The following is a 27,674-nucleotide window of genomic DNA, read 5'->3' on the forward strand; positions in this document are numbered from 1 at the left end:
TGGAATACTACTCAGCCAAAAAAAAGAATGAAATTTTGCCATTTGCAGCAACATGGATGGACTTGGAGGGCATTATGCTAAGTGAAATAAGTCAGAGAAAGATAAATACTGTATGATATAGCTTATATGTGGAATCTAAAAAATACAACAAACTAATAAATATAATAAAAGTAGCAGACTCACAGATACAGAGACCAAACTAGTGGTTACCAATGGGGAGGGTGGGAAGGGGCAATATAGGGGTGGCAGGGTGGAAGGTACAAAGTACTGGGTGTAAGATAGGCTCAAGGATGTATTGTACAACATGGGGAATATAGCCAATATTTTGTAGTAACTATAAATGGAAAGTAAACTTTAAACAATGTATAAAAATAAAATAGGCATTATTACTTAGATCTGCTATATAGCCTAAATGCCAAATTTGAGGATCAAAGAAATTTTTCTGTCATTATCTAATCATATTTTTTTTTCTTTGTAATGACTTACTCAAGCTTTGAGATTGGAGTGATCTCTGAGGTAGATGAGCTGGAAATATTTTCCACATTTTCACTGTCCACAACTACACTGGAAGAATCTTCATGTAGATCAACTGTAGGGAGTGTTTCAATCACAGATGGACTTAACTTTTTTGACTCCGTATTCTGTTTTTAAAAAAGTCAATTATATTTAATGTTGGGATTAATAAATTATCTCTTTAGCTGAAGAGGGTATCATAAGAAGTATGTCTCAAAAGTAACAATATAAATAAATAATGCTCACTAAAAAAGTACTTTTATAAAAATCCTTTCTTCCAACATTACCACCCTAAGGAATATATTTCATATTAAAATACAGGCTCTACACATTTTTCATGGCATTTCATAAACTAGGACAAAGCAGCTTGTCTTTCTTCTTTCCTATTTTATACCAGGACCCACAAAATTTCCCTCTTACTGTAATTAATTAATGCTAATAGCAACACAGAAATCCTATATAAATATATAAAATAGTACAGCGCATAGTTTTTGCCCCTGAGCAGTTTAGAAGACAATGTGTATCAACAAATAACAACACAAGGCATGTATAAATAACATTACAAAGCAATACATGATTCTTGCTGCTCCTTCAAGGCCCATATGCTCTGGGCCATTCACTCCTCCAAAACACAAACTGAAACGTACTTAATACCTCCTCATGTTTGAAAACCTCTTATCAGTACCTCCTCCCCCACAACTAACCCTAAATAGAATTAGCTATTCCCCTTCCTCTATGCCTCCACTTGTTCTCTGTACAGACTTTAATCACAGGATCTATAACACCTCAATTGCCCTTATTTATTTCTTTCTCTTCAACTACACTATAAATGTCTTGAGTAAGGACTATGTTTTCTTTCTTTTTTTTTTTTTTTTTGCGTTACGCGGGCCTCTCACTGTTGTGGCCTCTCCCATTGCGGAGCACAGGCTCCGGACGCGCAGGCTCCGCGGCCATGGCTCACGGGCCCAGCCGCTCTGCGGCATGTGGGATCTTCCCGGACCGGGGCACGAACCCGTGTCCCCTGCATCAGCAGGCGGACTCTCAACCACTGCACCACCAGGGAAGCCCGACTATGTTTTCTTGATCTTCATGTTCCTAGTGCCTAGCACAGTATCTAGCACACAGTAGACATTTAATAGTTACTAAATGAGTATCAAGTGAGAGGTACTCATGCTCAGTTCAAGGTAAAGAGAAACTAAGGACTACTCTGGACTAGAAGAACTAGGGTTCTGAAGAATAGGATGGCCAGTACAGCAGCAGAAAGAAAACATGAGGCAGAGTCAGAAGAATACAAAATAAAATGTCATCATTTGGGGAATTATTTACACTGGAACGAAAAATTCACAAAAGAGTACAAATAGTTTGCATTTTATGATGGAGACTTTTAGAAAAGAACCATTACAATATTATCAAATACTGCATTATCATTCAATATGCGTTCAATATAAAAAAATCAGTAAGATATTTTACACTTTTTTTTTCTTTTACTAAGTCTCCAAAATCGATGTGTATCTTATACTTAACGGCAAATCTCAACTTCGACTATCCACATTTCCAATGCTCAATAGCCACAGGTAGCTAATGACTACTATATTGAACAGCACAGGTCTCTAAGATGCAGTAAGCACTTCAAAGTATTTGAACAAGAGAATACCATAATAAAGATTCAGGAAAATGAACAATGGCTGGACTGTTCAGGATACTCATAAAACTGAAGGGCTACAGAGATCACTTTTCTCTTATTCTTATGCACAAATCTTTTCCAAATGTCCTCCAGAATCCAATAAAATGAAACTTACTATATCTCCTTAGATAACCCAATTAACTTATAAGATAACTCTGGCTGCATTTTTTAAAGAGAATTCTCCCTCCTTTTAAGCTGAAATTTGTATTTGTTAATACTTGAGATATTTAGTTTTTCCTTAGTCCTTCTTCCCTCCAGATCAAATATCCCAGTTCCTTCAGTCACTCCTGATATTAAATGGTTTCCAGATGCTTCAGCATTCTGATCAGCTTACATTCTGGTCTAGTTTTTAATATCTTTCATAAAATCTGGTATGGAAAATAACATTTAGGATGTAATATGAGAGAAAAAGGAAAAAACACACTCAACCTATTGTTTATTAATCCATATTCCACACTAAGTGGTAAAATTTTGGTATCAAAATGCTCTGTGTTCTACATACAAATATGTTAAGTCAGAAAATAATTTCCCCTGACATCTAAAAAACTGAAGAGACAAGATAAACTACAGAAAGCCAAAATGGAATCTAGAAGAAAGGAGGACTTACAACCAAACCTATACTACAGAGAAAAGTCACATTTACTACTAAACCTGTAATTCCGAATTTTCTCAAAAGTAGTATTCTTAGCAGGTGTCTAGTATTAAGGCCAGTTGCATGGTACTACAAAAAGAAAAAAATAAAAATACACAATATGGTGACCAAACAGGTTTTCTGTTTTGTGAAGCAGTTTGAAAAGGCATATCATTAAAAATCAAAGCAACAAAGCTTACTTGTACATTCACAATGTAGTCATCTTTTAACTTGTGTTCTTCTGGAGGAACAGGTAAGCTTGAACCCACTTTTCCCGATAATTCGGCATTGATAGGTCCCTCTCTTTCATCCTATATTGCAACAAAGAAAAGGTCAACGGATAAAACTGTTTCACAAAACAGTCCTGAAGCAACATTGAAGACCATCTTTCTATACTTTACAACCAAAACACTTTACTGTGACTTTAATGTCTTTTATTTGTTTCCATGCTTATTGTCTACCTTCCTGCATTACCCTCCTTACTGCTTCACTTCAAATGTATACTACATGTGTGCGCTGGTGGTATAGTGATGAGCATAGCTGCCTTCCAAATATACACTACATCTGATTTCTTAATAAACACTTTAGTCCTACTACCCAGCACTGTATGTCAGTAAATACTTGATAAATGAATGTACTTATAGTTCTTTGTGTCATCTCTCTTGACACTGAGTTTCAAATTAGAATTTCAGATATATTGTCCTTAAATTTATCTTCTGGCATATAAGCTTCATAAAAGCGAAGTTCATATTCATCATTATCTAAGCCTGTACAGCATATATACTAGGTACCCAAATGTTTGCTGAAAGAATGTTTCCCCTTCCTTAATGCTTTGCTTAAACTCATTCTTACAACATTTAAGTTTTCAAATTTCTCATCAAAGAAGATATTAGCTCTAAATCTTACAGGCTGTAGATAGAAGCACACAATTATACTTTATTCAGAGAGATACCCAGCAATAGTCTTCAAAATTTTAACTGCTCCATCCCAGAAATATATCCTGTGTAACTCAGAAATTTAAATAATCTACTCTAAACACAATATCATGCCAAAAATAAAAACAGCCCAAGCATGTAATTATAAGTTTGTGCATTCACACACACACCTAAACGTACACACAAACATGCATGCACACACACAGCTGAGAAACAATGCAAAAGTCTATCAATAAATAAATGCTTAATAAATTGTGATATACCCATATGACAGAATAAAAATGTAGCTATTCAGAAGAATACAGTAACATGCAAAGGTATCCATGAGATATTACTGGGGAAGAGGAGAAATAAATTTGTACAATATTTTTTGAACAAAAATTAAAACATTAATTTGTGTGCTATAAAATGATATATCTATAACCACAGAAAATGGTCTGAATGTTTTCACAAGAAACCGTAAATTGTGGTTCCTTTGAGGAGGGGAATGGGATATAAATATGAATATCTTATAGTGGGTATAAATTACATCTGTAATTTAAAATAAGTATATTGATTTGGGGGGAGGGGGAGCCAAATCTAGCTAAAGTCAATACTCACCTTTCATCATTTAAAATGATAAAATAATAAACTATTTAGACACCATCAGATTTTTTGGACTCTGTCTATTCACTCCACACAATTATATAAAACAAAGTACATAGCCACTAATTGCAGACTTTCCCTACAATCCTCATTTCTAATAGTTTTTAATTTATAAGACTGGGGTTTCTTTAGAAACCCTTTGCTAGTTAAAGCATTAAAAAGAGAACCCTAGTTTTCTCTCTGAATAGGCACTATTTTTTCTCCTTACTGTAGGACTAAGGATGTTATTACAACATTCCAAATATAAGCAATAAGAATAAATATATAAATATCTCAGAGTCACATTAATTTCAGAATTACCTGAGTAACTCCTCATATTACAGCAAAGAAAATTACAAATCTCCACCAAAAATTATATCATAGTATTTTTGAAATGCTTTTATTCCAAATGTTTTGAGGAAGTCTCAGAAAGCTAATACACAAATTACAACTTCAACTTCATTTAAGGTACCTTTTTCTGGAATTGTACATCTTCATTTTCTAGTGCACAATTGTCATCTTGAGAGTAGTATGATGAAGCTGAAGAACTCTCTTTGCAACATACATGCCAACTGGGAAGCCTGTAAAACATCCACCGTCACCACCACCAAAAAAAAACAGAAGAAAGAAAGAAGAAAAAAAAGTTGTTAAGTCAACATATTCCATACCTGGACTAGAATTTGAGGCAATAAACAGATGGTTCTTATCCTAATGCCCTTGAGAACGTAACAATTTAATGATGAAGACAAATGTACATAAGATGAAGATTTTTTATTTAATGTCCTAAGAAAACCATAAACAGTGTTATCAGCACTCCAAGTAAGGCATCATGAATCTCATGAAGGTAAAACAGTAAAAACTTCACAAAAGGAGTATCTGATAATTATCACAGAAGGAACAGAGAAAGTTGTCAAAGAGCTAACCTCCTCAGAAAGCATCAAATGCCAATGATATTCTAAATTCTACCAAATATTTAGGAACAGATAACTCTAAAGCTACCTAAACTATTGATATTTCAAAGCACAGAAGCCTCCAAATTATTTTTATATAGGGAACATAAGAGTGATATCAAAAATTAACAGAAAGAGCACATACATATAAATATTATAGGTTAATAATATGAAATCAGACACAAAACAGCTAAAGAAAAATTTTAAAAGTCTCCAATAACATACCAAAGATATAAAATACCACTGTTATGGTCAAGTAGAACTTAGCTCCGATATTCAAAAATGGTTCAATATAATATAACCTATTTAGTTTGCCATGCAAAAATATCAAGGAAAAACATCTCATGATTACCGTCACCAAAAGACATCTGATAAATTTACACAACCATCAAGATTTTTAAAGTCAATAAAACAGTAATAAGTAGACATTTAACATGGGAAACATATGCATAACACATAAGCCTAAAAGCCAGTATCATACTCAGTGAAGAAACCAAAAAATACCCCTATTTAGATCTGAAACAAGACAAAAATGTCCATTATCACTAGTATTACATAATATGAGGACAAAAGCAGTGTAAAATGGGAAAGGAGACAGTAACATTATCATTAATTGCAGATAATGAGTTTATATAGGTGGTAAATTAAAAAGAAACACCTATTAAAAGAAGTCTTGGAAAAAAAGAAAAAAGAAGTCTTGGGTATAAAATTATATTCCTAGGTATAAAATTTAGAAAGAAATCAACAGACTCTCTACTCAAATCATCACCACCAGTTATAAGATTTAACAGAAGAAAAGTCCCCGTTTATGATAGAAACAATAAAATACTAAATATTTAGTATTTTATAGTATTACAATATAATACTATTATTTTGTATTTTATAGTATTTTATAGTATTACAATAAAATACTAAACTTAGTGAGAAATGTTCTATACATATACTAGTACATATTCTATGTTGTTAATAGTAGAAATGGTTGAAATTGCCATTATTGACAATTCTTTAAGTTGAAAAAAAGAAGTCAATTTTACACAATTTAAGGTAATATGTATGGAAGATCTGAAAACCACATACTGAAGTGGCAAAAAAGGAAACAAAAAATTAGACAGACTGACTCTAAACTTTATATAAATAGAATAGTCAAGAAGATTTTAATGTGGGGAAACTAGACATCTAAGAAACCACAATAATCACAACAATATGGTAGTGAGATGAGAGAGGAAAAGGGAATCCCCAGGGTGACTGGAAAGAGAATTCCTAGGATGACAGCTGTACGTACACAAAGAACAGAGGGCAACCATACTAAATTGGAGGTCATCAGAAGCTCTGGAAGAGTCTTCTTTAGGAGGATGAAATTAACAGCACAACTGATGAGTCTGAAAATCTCAAGAACAGATTTACATAACTGGCAGATAATTTGTAATTAAATAGAAAAATAAGCAAACATAACAAGTCAAATATTAGTACCATGAAAAAGGAAAAGTAGAACAGAAAAGGGAAAAGTAATCATGTTTTACTATACAGCTCAGTTGTATCATTTATAGTCATAATATAAACACTGAATACTGATCTAACCCAAATTATGACTAAACTGTATTACTAGCATGTGCTTAAGAGAATCTGATCATCTGTAGTAAAATACCTAAAACTGACATTAAAGCAATTATTTTAGAGACAAAGAGGTAAACATAAAATTCATCAGCCAAGAGATAAAAGTGGTTTCCTTGAAAGAAATAATGGGGAAAGAGGGATGAGGGAATGGCTTATTTGCAAAAGCAAACAAACAAAATCCTTTTAGAGCTATCTGACTTTTTGATATGAATACATCATTTTGATAAAAATTAAAACCAAAAAAAAAAAAATAAAGAAGAGCAAAGTACATAATAATATATACATATAGTATGCTACCATGTGTGCATATGTGTACTAAAGGCACCTGTATGTGCATAAATTTCTCTGGAAGAATTAAAAAGAAAAGAAAAAAAAGCACCACTAGGTTGCCTCCAGGGTAGAAAACTGAGTGACTGGGTGACAGGATAATGGATATTCTTCACTCTATAATACTCTATGTCTTTTGAACCACAAGAATATATTACTTATTCAAAGTTTCATACAGATATATCATTATTTATTAAATATTTCTTTACTGATAGACTTTTGCATTGTTTCTCAGCTGTGTGTGTGTACACATGTGTGTTTGTAGGTGCATTTGTGTGTATATATACACATATTTGGGACAGCAAAAAGTTTCAGATACTCAAAACTGTGGGTGTTAGAATTTTCGAGATTATGCCCCCTTATTTTCTATATTCCTTTCTATACTTTCGGAATTTCTACCATGAGCACATACTAGTTTTATCATCAAGAATTCTGCATGTGTATGTGTATATGTGTGTATAAATCCTAATATTCACAGTTAATGTGAAGATGTCCAAAAGACATTTAAATCTCATGATCCTTACTTTTACTATCATATAATCAAATCCCATTACCCAAAGTTAGGAGTTTTTTGGGTGAGACTGGCATTTGAATCCGTGGACTCAGTAGACTGCCCTCCCCAATGTAAGTGGGCATCATCTAATCCTTTGAGGGCCTGAATTGAACAAAAATCAGATGAATTTGCCCTTTTTTCCTCTGCTCACTATTTGAGCTGAGGCATCTCATCTTCTCCTGCCCTTTAACTGGGATTTATATCTTCAGCTCTACTGGTTAATATGCCTTCAGACTTGGCCTGAATTAACCACTGGTATTCCTCGGTCTCCAGCTTTCAGATTGCAGACCGTGGATCTTCTCAGCTCCCATAATCGTGTGACCCAATGCCTCATTTTTTATATATATATATATATATATATATATATATATATATAGAGAGAGAGAGAGAGAGAGAGAGAGAGAGAGAGAGAGAGAGAGAGAGAGAGAGAGAGAGTTGGTTCTATTTCTCTGAAGAACGCAAATACACCTGACATTAATACAGACTACATTCTTTACCTATCTACCCTATTCCTCCAGCTTTATCAATAGTATCACTTAAATACCTCTAACATATCAGTCCCTATTTAAGGACAGATATTAATTAAGGACAGACCTGTAAAGATAACCTTAATTTTGTGTATAAGAAATAGCCTAAAATAGATAAAATTTATCACCAACTAATAACTGTCAAGGAATTTTAAATCACCAAAGTAAAATGAAATACCCCAAACCCACTCCAACTCTACTGAAGAAGAATGAATCTCTATAATGGGGTCTTTACTTTCAACAAGTTCCCCCAGGTGAATTAGATATGCATGCCCCCTCATTAACAATCAGTGGGTCCCATTACAATGGCTGAGGGCATTTTGTTGCATGATTAAATGGGTCTCATTCCATACTACTTAAGCAAGTTTCAAAAACTGTACTATGAAAATCCCAAGCCTGATGAGTTTCAAAACTTTTAAGAAGTTCAGCACCACAAATCACATCAAGATAAATGGCAGTCTGTGAGCCTCTGACACTCTCCCTCAGTTGAAAATGAGTACTCCCCTCTACTATTTGTAAGTTGATTCTGTGCCATGTATATCCTCTCTTACACTTAAACTCTTTGAGAATCAATTCCATATTCCTAACTATTGATACTTTAGCCCCACCCTACAAAGCCAAAACCTGCAAACATTATGTGCTTAATAAATACTTATTAAATGAATAAGGGTTCTAAGGGGAACTGTTTTGTAGCAAGTAGCAGAAAGGAAATTAGGTCACTTTTCATTCCGCTTTCCATCAGTCCCATCACCTCCACCACTACCACTCCCCAACTCGCCCACCCACCCACCCACCATCCCCTCACACACACACAAACTCAAAAAATAGAATCTGGAAACTAAGAGGACATTTATCCCTTTTTGCTAATTCCTCCCCAATAATGTGGCACTGGATTCACCATTCATATAGAAAGGTATTAACTTTCTGAGTAAATGTAATTTAAAGTCTTGTAAAATTCACATTTGAGTGTCACTTAGGACACAACAGCTAACAACATTCTAAAGCCTGGAAACAAAATTATGCAGCAGAATAATCCTTTGGTTAAAGAGGAAACAATAGGGAACATTACAAAACATTGTGGCAGAAGACTACAGGTAGAAATTGGTGGGATGCCAGTAATGCTGGTAAGACGGCAGCAGGAAAACTATGCTTCTGAGCACATTTGGAGACACTGATTACAAAACAGCTAATCTTTCAACTCAAGAAGATAAAGGACTGTAAATCTAAAGAAAAAAGGAAGACTATAAGGACAGAAATCACTGAAATAAAAAACAAAACCAGAAAAAAGCAAAGAAGATTAAGAAAACCAAAAGTTAGTTCTTCGACGAAAATATTAAAAAGATAAACCTCTGGAAAAACCGATAAAGGAGAGTTGGTGACGTGAATTAACAAAATATGTTCTAAAAGCATGAAATAACCACAAACAAAACAGATTTTTTTTAATTACAAAATATTACCAGCTATATATACGAATACATTTGAAAACTCAGAAGAAATGGATGTTTCTAGAAAAATAACAAAATTGGCACAAAGTATACAAAAATTGGAATTGATGATAATTAAAGAAATTTGAGTGGATTAATCAACACCATACACAGAGGAAAAAGGAAATCCCACTCTTTTTTTCCCCACTTTTTATTTGGAAATAATTTCAAACTTTCAGAAGAAATGCCAACATAGCACAAAGAACATCCACAAACCCTTTGCCCATATCAACCTATTGTTAACATTTTGACCCATTGGTTCCATCATTTGCCATTTGCTCCTGGCAAGCACATAGCCCTCCCTCTCTCCCCACTCTATGTAATTTATCTCTAAATATCTTCTGTATGTATTTCTTCAGAATAAGGATATTCTCTTATACAACCATGCCACAATTATCAACCTCAGTAAATGTTACATTGACACAATAATCTATGTCCCCAGTAGTGTCGTTACAGCATTCCCCCTCTCCCCACCTCAAGTACAGAATTGAGTGTAAGACCATATCCTGCATTTTTCATGTGCCTTCAGCCTCCTTTAACCTGGAATAGTTCTTGGCCTTTACCTCATGTGGCACTGACATTTTGAAGGACATAGTCCTTTTATTTTGAAATAATATGGTCCTTTTTTGAGGTTTGTCTGATGTTTCATCACGACCAGATTCAGGTTATGTATTCCTGGCTGGAAGCCTTCATAAGCGATGTTGTCTCTTTCTCAGGGTATGATATCCAGAAGCATGCGATATCCATCTGTTTTGGCGCTTGCAATTCCACTTTTAGGTACTTCTTAAGAGAAATGAAAACTATGTATACAAAAATGTCCCCTGTAGCTTTCATTCCTAATAGCCAAAAACTGGAAGCAGCCCAGATGTTCAACAGGAGAATGTAAACAAACTGTAGTATATTCATACAATGTACTACTTCTCACAATAAAAAGGAATGAATTACTAATGAATGAAACAAGATAGATAAATCTTGGAAGCATTACACTGAGTGAAAGAAGCCAGACACCAGAATAAATACTGTATAATTCCATTTAAACAAAGTTCCAGAATTAGCAAAACTAACCATGGTGATAGAAATCAAATCACCGGTTGCTTCAGGGAATTCTGTAGAATGGGACATGAAAAAACATGCTGGAGTGATGGAAATGTTCCGTATCTTGATGGGGTGTGAGTTACACAGATGTATGCATTTGTCAAAACTGATCCAACTATACAGTTGATAACATATGTGCATTTCATTGTATGTAAATTATTTCAATTTAAAAATATAAGCAAAAAAGTCAATATTTTCCTCCCCAGCGATAACAAAATAGAAAATAAACTATTAGCAATAACAAAAATTATAAAATAATTTATAGAAATTAACCTTAAAAATTACAAACACTTATAGAGAAAAAGTGTTAACTCTAATAATGACCATAAAATGAAGAGACAAATGAAGATCTAATATGTTCATGGATGGAATGCTACTAACAGCAGAGTAAAGACAGCAATTCTCCCCAAAGTAATTCACCACTCAAATATAACTCCTATCAAAATACCTGAAGGGGGACTTCCCTGGTGGTCCAGTGGTTGAGAATCAGCCTTCCAATGCAGGAGATGCGGATTCAATCCGTGGTTGGGGAACTAAGATCCTATATGCCACAGGGCAACTAAGCCCGCATGCTGCAACTACTGAGCCCACACGCTGGAACGAAAGATCCTGCGTGCTGCAACTAAGACCTGACGCAGCCAAAACAAAGATAACAAAAAACCCTGAAGGATCCTTACTGTATAGGGCAGGAAACCCTACTCAACACTCTGTAATAACCCATATGGGAAAAGAATCTGAAAAAGAATAGATATATGTATATGTATAACTGAATCACTTTGCTGTACACCTGAAGCTAACACAACATTGTAAATCTACTATACTCCAATATAAAATAAAAATTAAAAGAAAATCCTAAAGACAAAAACAAACAAACAAAATAACCTGAAGGATCCTAATGTTCTAAATATGATATGGAAAAACCGGTCTAAGAATAACTACATTAACAAAAAAAGCAAAGACAAGTGTTTCACCTTGCCAGGTAATTAAGATTTACTACAAAACCACCCTAATTCATCTGTAGTACTGGGAGTGCAAAAGACAAGCAACTGGAACAAATACTCCCAAATGCATTTGTTGGCATAAAGTCTCTCATTAGAAGCAGCCTGCACACAAAGGGCTTGATAAATACCCATTGAATGAATGAATAAATGACATCAGGCCTTCCTGAGGCATCTGCCACATCATTAACTACGTAGAATTCACTTAATGATGATTCTAGTAACTAAAACAAGCTTCTAAAAGTGTTCAGTGGAAAAAAGTAGGAAAAAGAATGAGATTAATAGCATTATACCCTGTATGTAAATTTTAAAACATATAAACAAAACATTGTTTTGGAAGAAAACACAAATATATGAAGTAAATACCTGAAGGTCAACCGGAAAAACACATCAAATACACTCTAGGGTAAATGCCTAACATGGGGGAGATAGGTGTGAAAATGAAGTCAGAAGATAAAAGAGTAATGATGTAAAATGGAGGAAAAAGGGGGACCCATACAGAAGGCGGCATAAACAGAGTATGATCAATCCAATCCTAAATATCTGATGTCTCTAGAAGAAAACAGTCTTTTTTTTAGTGTGTCAGGCAGTTTAGATTAAAATATTAATCTAACTTTTACAAATAAACTAAAGCTCAGAAGTTAACTGGCCCAAAGTCACTCAATTTGTGACTACAAATCTAGATCTACCTCTCCAAAGCCTACGATCTTTCTCTAGTGCTACATTTCTTATTTAATACTCTCTGGTCAATAGATAAATGAAAAGAAAGGTGAGAAAATAACACTAATCCATTCCCTTAAGAACTGATGATGTTAGTCATGGCTAGTTACAGCAGAACATAAAAATATAAGAACTATTACAAGGGAGAGGCAATATTTACCTCTTGATTTAGAAAGCAGCCACAAGAGATAAATACAAAGCTTTGTAGTGTAGTGGCTAGGGCATGGACTTCAGAGTCAAAAGACCTAACTGTTAATCCCAGGTGCATTCTCTTGGACAAATTATAAAACCTGTATGTCTCCACTGTAAAATGGGAAAATGAAATAATGCATGTGCAATGCTTAGCCCGGCACAGAATATGCACTCCAATGTTAGCAATTGTTATCAGCTACTATCCTTAACTTCTTTCATTTATCAAATTCCAGAGTAGTGTAAACAGTTGTCCCTAGGTATCTTGGTTCCAGGACCCCCTGTGGATAGCAAAATCCACAGATGCTCAAGTCCCTTGCAGTAGGCCCTCAGTATCCTTCCTCAAATCGAAATGGGTTGAATGGTTTGAAACATACAAGTATGAGGCTACTCCACCTTCCTGTATCCCGTCTGGCTTCGAAACAAATGTGTACGAGCTCACACTTACCACTCTCCAAATACCTTCTATTTCCACTCACAAAAGCTTATCAATCACCTCTCTCTTTTGAAAACAAGGCCCTTCTCTCAATTTTCAAGCTTTTCAGGCTGAGACTTTTAAATTGCTGACCATTCAAATGACCTCCTTAAACCTCTTTCCACCTTCCCTAGTTTCCGCTCTCAGAGCTTTACTTTGCTTGTCACCTTTGTTTGTTCTAGGTATCTGCAGAAACTCCATGTTCAAAGGTTCTGTTTCAAAAATGATCCCCTCTGTGAGGACAGCTCCAGCCCAAATCTCATTTTCACTGAAGTCTGCATTTAAGTGCCTACATAACGTTTCCACTAGGGTATTCTACTCGCCTCAACTAACATCTCCTTCTCCTTTAAAACTCTTTGCAACTCTTCCAGTTCTTTTTTAACACCTCCAATTCTTCTAGTTGCCCAAGTTAAAAGAAAAAAAATTAACTCCTCTTCCCTCTTTGAACTTTACTTCACAGATTCATCATTTCAGACCCTAGAATTTATTCTCTCAACCACAGTAGGCTCCAAGAAAGCAGCTACTTTTTCTGTTTTGTCCGCCAGAATCTTGCACAGAAGGCAGCACATAGAAAAGCCTCGGTAAACATCTCTTGACATTGAGATGGACAACAGAAAGGTGGTGTTGAAGACAAAGAGCTGGTTAGAGGCAAACTAAAACCCAGTTCTGAATCGTAGCCCAATGCTGTTTCTACTGTACTGCATTGCCAACTTGCCAACCTATCACCAAACCAGATCATTTACTTCCTCAAAATCTCTGCTCAATGAACCCTCTTCATTTCTACTGCCAAGTCCTTGTTATGAAAAACTTCAACTATTCCAATTGCTTTTCATTTAATATTCATCCCTCCAGCCTTTCTCCTGTAACACAATGATGTCAAAATAACACTCTCCAAACACCACTTCTTTTGCTGGATCTTTACTGCCTTACTCCTTGGTTTAGCTTGCAAAACCCATCACAATTTCCAGAATACACTCAGCCCTCCGCATCCACAGGTTCCACATCTGGGTAGAGGGAGGACTGAGTGTACTACGCCATTTTACATAACAGACTTGAGCATCCAAGGTTGGGTCCTGGAACCAATCCCCCACGGATACCAAGGGATGACTTCAGCTTTTATTTTCTACTCAGGCTTGTCTGCTATCACTTCCACCCATATCAAGTACATCGTCTCTTTTACTCATAACCTTTCTCATTTCTCCTGAGAACTAAGTACTATCTGCCCACTGCAGGCAGGCAAGCAGACACACACACACAAACTAGGTAAAGGCCACTACTCATATTAGCAGCACCAGTGTATCTTATTTCAGTTCATGAAGCACCTGTATTCCACAGAAGTAAGGTATATGAACCACGCATGTCATTTCTCTTAAAACCAAGTCTTCCTTGACAACTCCAGTCCAGTTTTTCCCTTTTTTAAGAAACTACTAAACAATTCAGCTCTTTGTATTGTTCACTAATGCTCAAATCAGATACCTTAGAATATTAAAAGTGCAAAAGAAAAATCTCAGAATTCATTTAATTTAGCAGTAATGACTGGAATGCACAAGAGTATCCCAAACTTAACAAAATCTCCAAGGTAAGTGGCGTAGGCATGTTTGTTTTTTTTTTAAAGCTTCATGAATAATTCTATTATTCATTCCTTGTAGAGCCAATCCAGTCAGCCTCATTTTTTAGATTAAAAAATTGACAAAGAAAAGGTAAAGAAACTTGCCTAAGGCCACCTCCCAGCCTACAGGCAGCAGAGTAGTGGTTAAGAGCACAGGCTCAGATTCAGGCTACTTAAATTCCAGCTCACTGCTTACTGAGAATGTAGGCAAGTTGGTTAATTTCTTTGTATCTTTCTTAATCTCTTTAAAATGGTGTGTCTATCTCAAAAGAGTTTAATTAGGACAAAATGAGCTAGTGTATATAAAACACTTAGAACAGAAATAAGTGCCCAGAAAAGCTGCTCAACATCACTAATTATTAGAGAAATGCAAATCAAAACTCCAATGAGGGGCTTTCCCTGGTGGCACAGTGGTTGAGAGTCTGCCTGCTGATGCAGGGGACACGGGTTCGTGCCCCAGTCCGGATCCCACATGCCGCGGAGCGGCTGGGCCCGTGAGCCATGGCCTCTGAGCCTGCGTGTCGAGAGCCTGTGCTCCGCAACGGGAGAGGCCACAAGAGTGAGAGGCCCGCGTACCGCAAAAAAAAAACTCCAATGAGGTATCACCTCACACCAGTTAGAATGGGCATCATCAGAAAATCTACAAACAACAAATGCTGGAGAGGGTGTGGAGAAAAGGGAACTCTTTTGCACTGCTGGTGGGAATGTAAACTGATACAGCCACTATGGAGAACAGTATGGAGGTTCCTTAAAAAACTAAAAATAGAATTACCATATGACCCAGCAATCCCACTACTGGGCATATACCCAGAGAAAACCATAATTCAAAAAGACAGATGCACCCCAATGTTCACTGCAGCACAATTTACAACAGCCGGGTCATGGGAGCAACCTAAATGCCCATCAACAGACAAATGGATAAAGAAGATGTGGTACATAAATACAATAGAATATTACTCAGCCATAAAGAGAAACGAAATTGGCTCATTTGTAGAGACGTGGATGGATCTGGAGACTGTCATACAGAGCAAAGCAAGTCAGAAAGAGAAAAACAAATATCGTATATTAACGCATATATGTGGAACCTAGAAAACTGGTACTGATGAATCGGTTTGCAGGGCAGAAATAGAGACACAGATGTAGAGAACAAACATATGGACACCAAGGAGGGAAAGTGGCCATGATGGGGGGCGGGGGGGGGGATGAATTAGGCGATTGGGATTGACATGTATATACTGATGTGTATAAAATGGATGACTAATAAGAACCTGCTGTACAAAAAATTTAAAAAAAGAAATAAGTGCCCAATAAATGTTCACTGTCAATAATGGAAATAAAGGATTACAGCCAAGCTCTAACTTAGTTTCATGCCCTTTCCACTACACCAGTACCTACCTATATTTTGACAAGCAGCTTGTATACTCCTGAGGGCAGAGCTCAAGTCTCCTGCTTCTTCAGCCACCCCCACCACACCAAATACATTGTTGGCAACAAAATAATATTGATATTTTGAACAGATGTATGGATTCCTACTTCTAAACTCTGATACCTCAGCCTAGGATCCTACTTCTGCCAAAGCACCCAGGATGAATGAATAACAAGAACTTACATAACAGGGCTTACTGTGAGCAAAGCACTGTTTTAAGCACTTTACACATTTTCTCCTGTTATCGATTTCAAATACTCATAACAAGAAATATAGGGCTTCCCTGGTGGCGCAGTGGGTGAGAGTCCACCTGCTGATGCAGGGGACACGGGTTCGGGCCCCAGTCCGGGAAGATCCCACATGCCGCGGAATGGTTGGGCCCGAGAGCCATGGCCGCTGAGCCTGCGCGTCCGGAGCCTGTGCTCCGCAACGGGAGAGGCCCGCGTACCACAAAAAAAAAAGAAAGAAAGAAAGAAAGAAATATAAAATAAGCTTAGTACTTATGAGCCATGTTAATGCTACAAAACATTTTCTACCAAAGCTAGTTGTTACTTTTACGGAAAATATAAAATTATTTTAACTAGTGATTCATTACAAAAACAAAGTCCTAAAATAAAACCAAATTTTCTTTCAAAAAATTCGGTATTTATGAAACTAGTCTATCGCAAAGGATTGACATTCCTATACTACAAATACTCAGAAACAATTTCCATTCACTTGAGACAGGTACAATTTTATTTTTGGAATCTACTTTAAAATATGGTCTTGAAAACAAAACAGGTAACATACACCTGGCACTAAAGTACAATCTGCAACATGTAGTTTCTTACTAAAGTATTTTAAACATATAAATGTTTCTACCTAACAAAATGTTTGTGGATATCTATCCACAAGATATTGTGGATATCTATCAACTCTCTCCTAGTATGACTGCCACTTTAGGGCTCCCTGTCTCTAATGTCTGTCCTTTCCAATCCACTCCATCCCCCAGTGATCTAACTAAAAGATCAATCTGACCTCACTCTCCGGTTTCTCCTATTTAAACTAATTCACTAATTCTCCTCTCAGTCAGGTTAAAATCAGAGTTCACCTGCACAATAATCAAGTCCCTTCAAAATCTGGCTCTAACCTCCCTTCCCATCTCTCTCCACCAACAGGAATCTTTCCTCTGCCCGAAACAAAATTCTCCCATCTTGAACTAGCCATTCTGCAAAGCATTTTATGGATGAGAACTGAGGCTCATAGAAATAATCTGTCAGAGGACACACAGCTAGTGATAGACCGTTATCTAGAATACAAAGTCTTCCTTTCGAGTTTCTAAAGACCTTTTAAACTATTTTTGGTACCTATTTGTCAAATGTATGAGAATTGTTTGAATGTCAGGCTCTTCTCATTAGCTCTATACATGAGCTTCTCCAAGATGATCCTTTCGGGTTCAGGAAGAAAAAAATAGATTTTTTTAGTCTTAAAAAATAAATTAAACCACTCTGCTGGGGGATGCTGATAATGGAGGAAGCCGTGCACGTGTGGGCACAGAGAGCAAGTACTAAAGGTAATCTCTGTACTTTCCACTCAATTCTGCCATGAACCTAAAACTGCTCTAAAAAATAAAGGCTATTTTTTAATTAATTTAGCTTTATCAAGATTAATATAAGGATTCACACTTGATCTGAAGGTCAGCTGGTCATAACAGCAGAGACTATATAGTCAGAAACCTGAGGAAAGAACAGAAGTTCCACAAACAGTGGGCTTTACTTCCAGCACATTGTGAGGCACTGCAATTTATGTGTGCTCAATGAAGCAAATTTAGGGATTATATTATTTAGTTTTAACTAAACTGACTCTCAAAACATGGAGAAGTAGCTTTGAAAAAATTCCTGTGAAGACTGCAAAGATAATAATAATGCAAGCACAAGCCAACAAGAAAATAGCAGCGCTAAGTACAAGCTATTATTCATCCACATTCTGATGTAAAATAATCTATCTAGTCAGTCAATCACACACCTCTCATCAAACTACTACTTTTTAAATAAGAACAAAAAGGTCTGTTAACATAAAGTTTTAGACTGTTTATTCTCTTTCTCATCTTTCTTAATCATCTAATTTGTGTAATTTATTATGTATACCAATATGCTATTAGTATACTAATACCATATTTACATATGTATAAATCTTATAAACAATTAATTACATATTAAAGGTGCATGCACAATGCTTTTCTGATGGGGGGAATACAAAAAAATTTGAATATCCACCACTTAAGGCACTTGACCAAGTCTTGTTTTTTCCTCTTTAGGGTGGTCATCAATCTTCCTAGTTTGCCAGGACCAAGGCGGGGTATGCTAGGCTGCATAATGGCCCCTCCAGAGATGTCTGAGTCCTAATCCCTGAATATGTTGCCTTACATGGTAAAAAAGGTCTTTGCAGAAGTGATTAAATTAAGGAATTTGAGATGGGGAGATAATCCTGGATTGTCTGGGTGGGCCCAATGTAATCACAAGAGTCCTTGTAAAAGGAGGCAGGAGGATCTGTCATTAGTAGATGTGGAGACTGAAGCAAGAGGTTGGAATAATCCGAGGAAGGAGCCACAGAATATAAGTAGCCCCTAGAGGCTGAAAAAGTCAAGAAGCAGACTCTTCCCTTAGAGTCTCAAGAAGGAACCAGGCCTGCTGACACCTTGACTTTAGCCCAGTTAAGACTTATTTTGGACTTCTGACCCCCAAAACTGTAAGATAATAAATGTGTGTTGTTTTAAGTCACTAAATTTTTGGTAACTTGTTACAGCAGCAATAGGAAACTAACATAGGGGATTCCTGGGACTTAGGACTTTCACTGCTAAAACCAGGATAAGTTGGTCACCCTATTTTCACATTTTCAATGCCCATAACAACATCTGGTACTTAATGAACATGAGAAAAACTTTTGTTGAATGACTTTATGATGAAACATACAGATAATGTACCCTTACTATTTTACAAAGCTCTACCATATATGTTATCTCATGTTATCCTTCTAACAACCCTGTGGGGTGTGAATGGATTAGTTTTCCCACTTTTAGGATATAAGGACTAAGGTTCAAAGAAATTACAAAACATGTCCAAGGATGCAGATCTAGTAAGTGATGGAGCCGTATCTACAATATAGGTTTCCTGACCTACAGTCAAAGGATTACAGTAGTCAGTATCCCATGAATCAGGCGGCCTAGGTTCAAATCCAAGCTCCAAAACTTAATAGCTGCTTTACCTTAGCCAAGTTATTTAACTTTTCTACTTCCTTAACTATAAAATGTAAAAGTAAATTATCAATAATACTAATAGGGTTGTTGTGAAGATAAAAGGTGCTAAAATGTGCAAAGTACACACCACAGGTTTGTCAAAGATAGTTGACAATAAATAATCGCTATCATAATTATTCTTGCCACAGCTATAGTACATTTATGCCTAAAATACTCTGTACTATTTGATAAAGAATCACATGAAGTATGCAAAAGGAAAAAAATAGCAACCAGAATGAATAATAAGAAGGATAGGATGAGTCTTTTGTGAAAGTAATCTAAGGTTAGGACTCCAGGCTGGAAAGACAAAAGGAGAGGGGAGACATAAGCAAGATCTATAAATATGTGACAGTATAAATAAAGTGATTGCAAAATTCAGTAATATTCGTAGGATGAGGAGTTTAGAAACTTAGAGAGTATTGTAGTATAAACACATAGCACTCGTATATCTACAAAATGGTACGGCTTAAAAAAGAAATGGATCACAAAATCTTGGAACACTTTATAAATGACAGAAACAAAAATGACTCTTTGCAAAACTTGTCAAACCCTACAAGGGCATTAGGCTAAGGGAGAATGGAGATGTTGAGAAATGACCTAACAGACCATCTTGTAGCAAGAGTTAGATCTCCAGCTGAGTCAGTGACATAATTTAATTATTCCAATTTCCCAAGGAAGAACAGCCTCAAAAGACACAACATACCCTTTGCCAATCACACCACACACCACTTCTCTTCCCTGATGTCATCATCACCCTTCCAAAAAATTCTCAAGACTCAATATCCTATAATGCCTTTCCACGGCCTCAGTAAAGAACAATTAAAATATCTTAAAATTTAGCAGCGCAAAAAAATCTCAAAACAAACTAACCCAATTATTTCTTAAACAAAAGTTTCTTAAACTATGCACTATTTACTTAATCCCATAACATCCATTTTTCACTGTGAAAGTCAACAAACTTTACAGAACTTTATGACTATTATTTTCAATACTAGGCTGATTTTTTTTCTTCCCCTAACAGGTCATGATCTCCTCACTACTTCCAATGAATAAAGTTGAGAAACCATATTGAGGTCAGCTTAAGCAAAAGACAGCCCAAAATTAAACAAAGTAATAGAAGTATGGTTAATTTAAATCTGCAAATGATTTTAAAAACCACACTGTAATGCTTGATTTCACTGCCACCAGCCAATTAATTTTTTTTAAATCATGTTTAAGGGTAGAAACTTGCAACTGGTAGATAAGTTAGTCCTGGAGATCACAGTATAGTGAGTATAGACAACACTATTGTATTATAATTATCAACTTGCTAAGAGACCAGATCTTGATTATTCCCACCACAAAAAGAAATGATTATGTGGTGTGATAGAGATGCTAACTACTGCTACAATGGTAACCATATTACATTATGTAAATGCATCAAATCAACATGTTGTACACCTGAAATTTACACAATGTTATATGTCAAGTATATTTCAACTAAAAAAAAAAAAATCAGAGATCCTGGTGTTTTAAACTTGAATGAAAAGCGTAACCTCTTTGCTGTCTCAACCATTTCAGAAAGTGATGAAGAATAACATGGCCTAAAGATGGGCAAGATCAAGCAGAAAGAGGAAAGAAAAAACATATATAACCTACAAACAACTAAACAGCCCCCAGAAAGAAGTGGATATGAACACAAGGTTTCTGTATCTCATGTACAAATATAAATTTAAAATGAGGTGAGTGGACTCATCTCCTACATGCACTTCTTGGTAACCAACATGATACTAAAAAGTAGAAGGTGAGATAACATTGGTCTCATTAAAGGGTTCGGAATGAACGTCAAGAGACCAAATTTCTTGTTCTCTAAAACGTCTATCAACCTGCCAATCAAAATTGTTCAGCCAGGCAAGTGTTTTCTTTTCTTCTTATTTACATATTATTTTCTATGAACAACAACTCTACAACTTCAGTGTCTTTGGAATCCATTAGGCACCCACACAAATGAAAAAAAATTGTTGGTGTTTTGCAGAAATAAGCTGAACAAGAAACTTAGTTTATCTAGATTTTAATGTAACAGCAAATCACTTTGACTGAAGAAGCATCTTTACAGTCAGCAAATGTCACACATCTCTGAAGAAACTCCCTCGGAGGGCAGAATAGATGTTCCAAGTATAGTAGTAGCGATCCTTTGACTGACAAGCTTTCTCTTCTCCTTCAAAAAACCCCAAGTGTGCCAGGGACTAACAGAAACTCCACAAACTTATAGACAAAGCACTCTTCCCGCCTTCAAAATGCAGGACTTATCCTTCCATTACTACGGGGCATTATCCAATCCACACTACCAGAAACCCCTGTACACACTACACCCTAAGACACTGTCTGCTAAACAGCTTCTTATCATCTACCCTTTGAAAAAGTGCTTCATAACGCCTCCCAAAAGTCTCGAAGAACAGCAACCCCAAGTGTACCCGAGGCCAAAGACTAGGAGAGAAAGGTCCAGGAAAACCAGTGCTCGTACATTAGTCACCTTCACGACAAGTCACGTTTTTAAAATTGCCTGTGGGGAACACATCACATCCGACATACCTTATGCCCTTCCTACACCATGAAAACAAGTGGCTGCTACTAAGCCCGAGCAACTTGCCCAGCCTCTATCTGAACACTTCCCACACACAACCCACCATCACCAAGGGCCAGGGTAACCGGGTACAAAGGCACCCAGGCGCTTCCCTCTCCCACTTAGTCTCTGTAAATTCCAAAACGCACCACGAAACCTCCGCAGAGAGGGCTGCCAGGCCAGCCCGCCGAGGAGTCACAGACTAATCGGTTTGTCGCTTCATAGGAGCCTTGGAGACCCGCACCCTAAAAGCCGGGATGATTTGGGGGTGTGACCTGGGCCGCTCCCTGCCCCCCTCTCCCCTCACGGAAAACTCCCGTGTGGTCGCGGCTACTCACCAGACCAGGGAACACAGAGAGAGGAAGGAGACTAGGGCCAAGGCCCGCCGGTACTTCTTCATCTTCTCCTCCTTCTTCCCCCTGCCAGAAGGCGGCACATCCTCTCGGCAGCTGCTACTGCCGAGGCCAAGATGGAGGAGCCGGAACTGGAGAACGAGGATGAGACCGAGAGTCCGAAGGGCTGCGGCGCTGGAGGAGCGCCTCGGGAGCGGCTCGCGCGCTGGCCGCTCTCTCCCAGGGGCCCACAGCGGCGCCGACGGGTGCGCTTCACAGGAGGCTTCCGGGGACCGCCGTTGCTGCCGCGGCCGCCAGCTCGTCCGCGCCCGCCTCCTCCAGCCGCCGCCGCCGCTGCCGCCCCATATGTCCCCCGCCCTCCCCGGTTCTCGCTCCGTGCTGCCGGCGACCAACGGCCGCTGCGTACTAGCCTCTCAACAACCAATCACCGGCGGGGCCGCGACACCTCATACACCGCTGAGCTGGAAGAATACGCGTCACCCACGTCCCGCGGCGCTCGCGCCCCCAACTAGCCTCCGCGCGGGCCACGCCCCCTCCGACGTCTCAGGCGGCTGAGCCAGAGGGAGGAGGACACAAAGCAAGAGAGGCGGGGGTGGCCACCGCCCCGCCCATCTCAAGTCCCGCCCACTTCAGGAAGTCCGAGAGGAGCCTTGTGACCCTCAGCCTTCTTCGTACGATGGCCCGCCCTCTAGCCCAGGGCGCGCCGAGTCCGTGCAAGGGCCCTTGGGAGCTGTAGTTTTCTCTCCGGAACCCTTCCCTTTCCCTTTCCCTGTCCTTCCCAGTATAACTGTTTTGATGAAGAGGTCTGTGGTTTCGCTTCTCACTGCAAGACTGGCCAGCTTTGGAATTGTTACATCCAGTTTTCCATTTTTGACCACAGTTTGTGTCAAGGCCTAGAATGACGTTGGGGGAAAACCTATACTAATAAAATTTAAAAGACGTTTTCCGGGTGTCAGTGGGCCGGGCCCATCAAGCTAGGTGCTGATTGGTTAGCGGAAAGAGGTGTGCCAAGAATTCCTCTCATCTGATTGGTTGGAGTGAGAAGTCTTCCGCATCTTTTCCGCCTCTTGGAGAATTTCGCTCCCCGCCAGATTCCTCCATTGGGATCGGCTCGATTGGTCTTCAATCTCTTGGATTCGTGCTTTGGGTTCGCTGCGGTGGGGCCGGAAGGGAAAACTGCGGCTCCTTATGGGGGAGCTCCAAGTTCTGAGGTTCACCGAAAGCGGGGAAGCTCGTCGCGTACACACGTCTGTTGCTACAGTCTGAGACAAAAAGTGACCGCTTCTCAATCTTTAAAACGAGCAGTGTGCACCCCCCGCGAGATTTTTATGCCATTGAGGCCCCTCAAGATCTCTCAGAAGCTAGTTTAGGGACCCTCTGCCTGAAAGTCCACAGTGCTTGACCGCTTTTCTTCCCAAGCGCCTCTTGAAGTAGTTCTCTTTTATGAGGTGTTATAGAGGAAGACGCACGAGCTTTTGCTCCGGAGAAGACGTCTGGCCTTCTGGCCTCATGTGTTCCTTCTTCTATCTCCTGTGATGTATTTGACTCTTGACACTAAGAGGGAAGTTAGTCTCTACCGAGTGATATTTCTTTTATAAAATAAGAAATATAAAAGTATAACTCAATGGTGTTTCCCTTTTTGTCTTGGCTGTCAGAAACTCAGAACTACCTTCTCCAGAAAGCAGCCAGACATATGGGAAAATGGAGACTCCAGTTGTCTGTGCCGTGGAACATGGCACAATGTCTAGTGTAAGAAATGTTCAAAGCAGGTGTTATTAAAGCGTGGGCCACTTGGTGCTCATGTGGTCGAAGGAAAAAAGACTCAGTAAAGTGCCCATCTAACACTTAATTTTGAACCACGTAATTTCCTTGTAAACCTTCTAAGTTGAATTAGTTGTTAATTGTATTCCCAGGGAACAGAATGTTTTGACTCATTCTAAAATTCTTACTCTAAGTCAACTGGATATTAGAAAAATTCTACATAGGATGATTTGGTTTTAGAAGAATTCATCCTAAACTAATTTTTCTGGCAATAATTAGGTAACAGTTCCAATGATCTGTTCGTGGCACTTTTAGTATATGACAATAAAATCACTTCATCTCTCTCACTGCAGTAGGCAAGCACTTAACTCGCCCAAGAGCAGTATCAAATGATTAATATGTAAATTAAAAGGAAGGTAGGGGCAACAGAAGGATGGGGATTATTTTACATTCATCACCATGTGAGGCACCCTTTTCCTTTCACTCCAGGAAATAGGTTATTCATGGCAAGGAACAGGTGCTCCTGAGCTGATCCTCAGTAGATCACAGCAAAGAAAGTTCTGTTAGAATACATGCTCAACTCACGCCTGGCAAGTTATCATGTGCCTCTCTTGTATCCTCTCCTCACCCCAAACCCACAAGTCCACCCACTGCTTTTCCACTAAGTCTCTGCAATGATCTTTTGGAATATACAGTTAGTAGATAGAATTTTTCTTCCTTCTTTCCTCCCTTCCTTCTTTCCTTTCTTTCTTCTTTTTTTTCTTTCTTTCTTCCTTTTTCCTACAGTTGGGGCTTTACTGTGACCCCTGTGGTAGGGTTGTCATTCACCTAATTATTAATCAATCATTAGCTTTTATTATTTTAATCAATAAATATCTTTTTCTCTTTTTGCTAGTTTCATTTCCATTGCTTCATGTTAAGGTGTAATTTTCAGCCCTCTGAGCCTTTTCATTTTTCTCTTGGATATTTCATAATTTCAGTTCTCATCTATACTGTTGACTCCCTGGTCTATATCCCAACTTCTCTTCAAGTAGGTGCTGGACATAACACTTATTCTACCATCACTTCAAATTTTACCTGCATAAAATAGAACTTGTTTCCCCATAAATTAACTTCTTCGCTTGAGTTTCTAGTTGTGTTAATTCTTCTTTGTTTTAAGGCTTCAGATAGTGAGAATAAGAGAAGTTCCATGGAGGTGACGTTTGAAAAACTGGTAGACATTTTTCTGCATGGTTGGTAAATATAATGAGAAAAAATAATGGGAAAAATTATATTATAATGAAATAGATAAATATAATAAGAAAATGAGTAAGAATTATATAAAATAAATTGAGTATAGATAAATGCCACCATACTCAAAAGTATAACATATGCCAAAGAATGGCAAGAAAGTATATAGAAAAATCAAAATGTGTATATAATCTTTAAGGCTCACGCTAAGTAATCACCATTCACCACCTTTTAACTACACTACAGTGATTCTCAACCAGGGACAATTTTTTTTCCCTTGGGGGAAAATTGGCAATGTCTGGAAATTTTTTGGTTGTCACAACTGAGGTAATGCTACATCTAGTGGGTAGAGTTCAAGGATGCTACATCCTACAATGCAGAAGACAGCATTACATAACAAAAAAATTATTTGGCCTGAAAAGCTGAAAGTACCCAGCTTGAGAAACTGTGCTATAGCAGAATCTCACAATTCAATAAAATCTATAAAGCACTGACAACACACATGATAACTCATGTGACTTGCAGATCCTTGGATTATTCAGGAAGTCACCAAGAACTAAAATGCATGATGAACAGGAGCTCTCCCATTCCTAAAAGGTTAAAGACACAGAAACTCTGGACAGGTTGTCCCTGCCCTGATAGAGATCAGATACTCTGTTTGCTGATGGTGAAGAAGAAGAAGCAGATCTCAGAAAAGAAGCCAACCACTCTAGCCATCTCCTTTGTCATTTATCTCATATATAAATCATACTTTCAAAGCACAAGAGAAGAAATATTTGTCTAATTTAAGTTGGTGATATTTGATGAGCAAGCTCTGACTTACTTTTGAATTTGTTGAAAAGGTATTTACCCTTTTCAATATTATAAAACGCTGAGATACTATGTGTCTTAGAGAGGAACAGCTGAGGCTCAATGAAATTAGATGCTTCTAGAGTAAAAGCCATTTAGGACAAAAGTTCCCTGGAAATCAGTGAAAGAAATGCCAGGGAACTGAGAAAAGGCATATACAGAGACAAGAAAAGGGACTAAACCAGATGGAAAGAAGGGTGAATGTGGTGATCAGCACTTAAATTTTTAACTACATATAGATACAGTACAGAGATTTCTTACTGTTTGTCTTCACTCCACTTGCTGCTGCTTCTTTGAGTGTGTGTAGATATGTACATAGAATAGCACATGCCTGTTTTATTCAGTCACTCCTTGCCTGAGGGGAGCCTAAACTACTTTGCCAAATCTACCCTAGAGCACTGATACTGTGGCCACTGGAGGAGGAAAATGTAGAACTCAGAGGGAGATAAGAAAGTGAATTGCTTCTCTAGGACAGCCTGAGAACTCAGTCCCTTAACAGAAGAATCACAAACTGCAATGTTGGTTTGTTCAGTTCTGTTTATACTGCAAATAACAAAAGATAAGAATTCCCCTTAAACTTTTTGTACTTTGTGATCGCCAATCTAGCCTTCTATCACTGGTTACAAATGTCTACTTTGAAAATACATGAGTTTAGCAGGCTAGTAAAGAAATCAGCCAGAGGAAGGATTACTCAGGAAGTGGGTGATGGAGAGGGAGAAAGCTAAGACAGTTTCCAGGAGGGTGTGTGGTCATGACATGAATGGGAAAGTCAGGAGTCGCAGGTTTGTAGGAGAGATTAGTTTGATTTTAGGAGCATAGTTTTGAGCTTGAGGTCTGGTGGAAGGATCTAGCAAGCATTTATAAATACATATTTCCAAATAGGGAGAGAAACGAAGCAACTGATGATGATGTATTAGGAGTTCTAACTGCTGTGCCCTTCAGTACCTCCTGTACAATGCTCTCAGATGAAGCTTCCTAAAACATTACCTTCATCACATCCTTGCCATGTCCTGAAACACCTGTGTTCTTAGTTCTTGTAATGTCTGTCTCCCCAAGCAGCGTGTAAATTCCTTATGCAAAGAGGTCATGTGTTATATATGAAAAACACAATGTTTTTTTAAAATTATTACAGGGGCCCAAGAAATAATTTTTTACTTAACTACTATTTCATTTGTCTAATCATACCACATTACAATCTGCCCTATATATATATATATATATATATTTTTTTTTTTTTTTTTTTTTTTTTTT

The 27,674-nt window shown here is 37.7% G+C and overlaps 1 protein-coding gene across 5 annotated transcripts in view; it reads right to left on the reverse strand.

The window, feature by feature from the left end:
* SUCO (SUN domain containing ossification factor) overlaps positions 1 to 22,954 on the reverse strand; it is a 75,344-nt gene extending 52,390 nt beyond the window's left edge. For 4 of the 5 annotated variants that reach the window (XM_029228423.1, XM_029228426.1, XM_029228425.1 and 1 more), the window contains exons 1-4: positions 22,569 to 22,867; positions 4,860 to 4,968; positions 3,029 to 3,139; positions 487 to 641 (exon numbers count right to left, since the gene is read on the reverse strand). In XM_029228423.1, coding sequence (XP_029084256.1) covers positions 487 to 641; positions 3,029 to 3,139; positions 4,860 to 4,968; positions 22,569 to 22,630 — 437 coding nt within the window. In that variant the 5' untranslated portion in view covers positions 22,631 to 22,867. Of the gene's footprint in view, positions 1 to 486; positions 642 to 3,028; positions 3,140 to 4,859; positions 4,969 to 22,568 lie in introns of all 5 variants that reach the window. The other variant, XM_029228424.1, reaches the window with a different exon arrangement.
* Between the last annotated feature and the right edge of the window lie 4,720 nt (positions 22,955 to 27,674).

Source organism: Monodon monoceros, unplaced genomic scaffold (assembly GCF_005190385.1).
Source record: "Monodon monoceros isolate NGI ecotype Baffin Bay Population unplaced genomic scaffold, NGI_Narwhal_1 Super_Scaffold_18, whole genome shotgun sequence".
Classification (NCBI taxonomy): Eukaryota; Metazoa; Chordata; class Mammalia; order Artiodactyla; family Monodontidae; genus Monodon; species Monodon monoceros.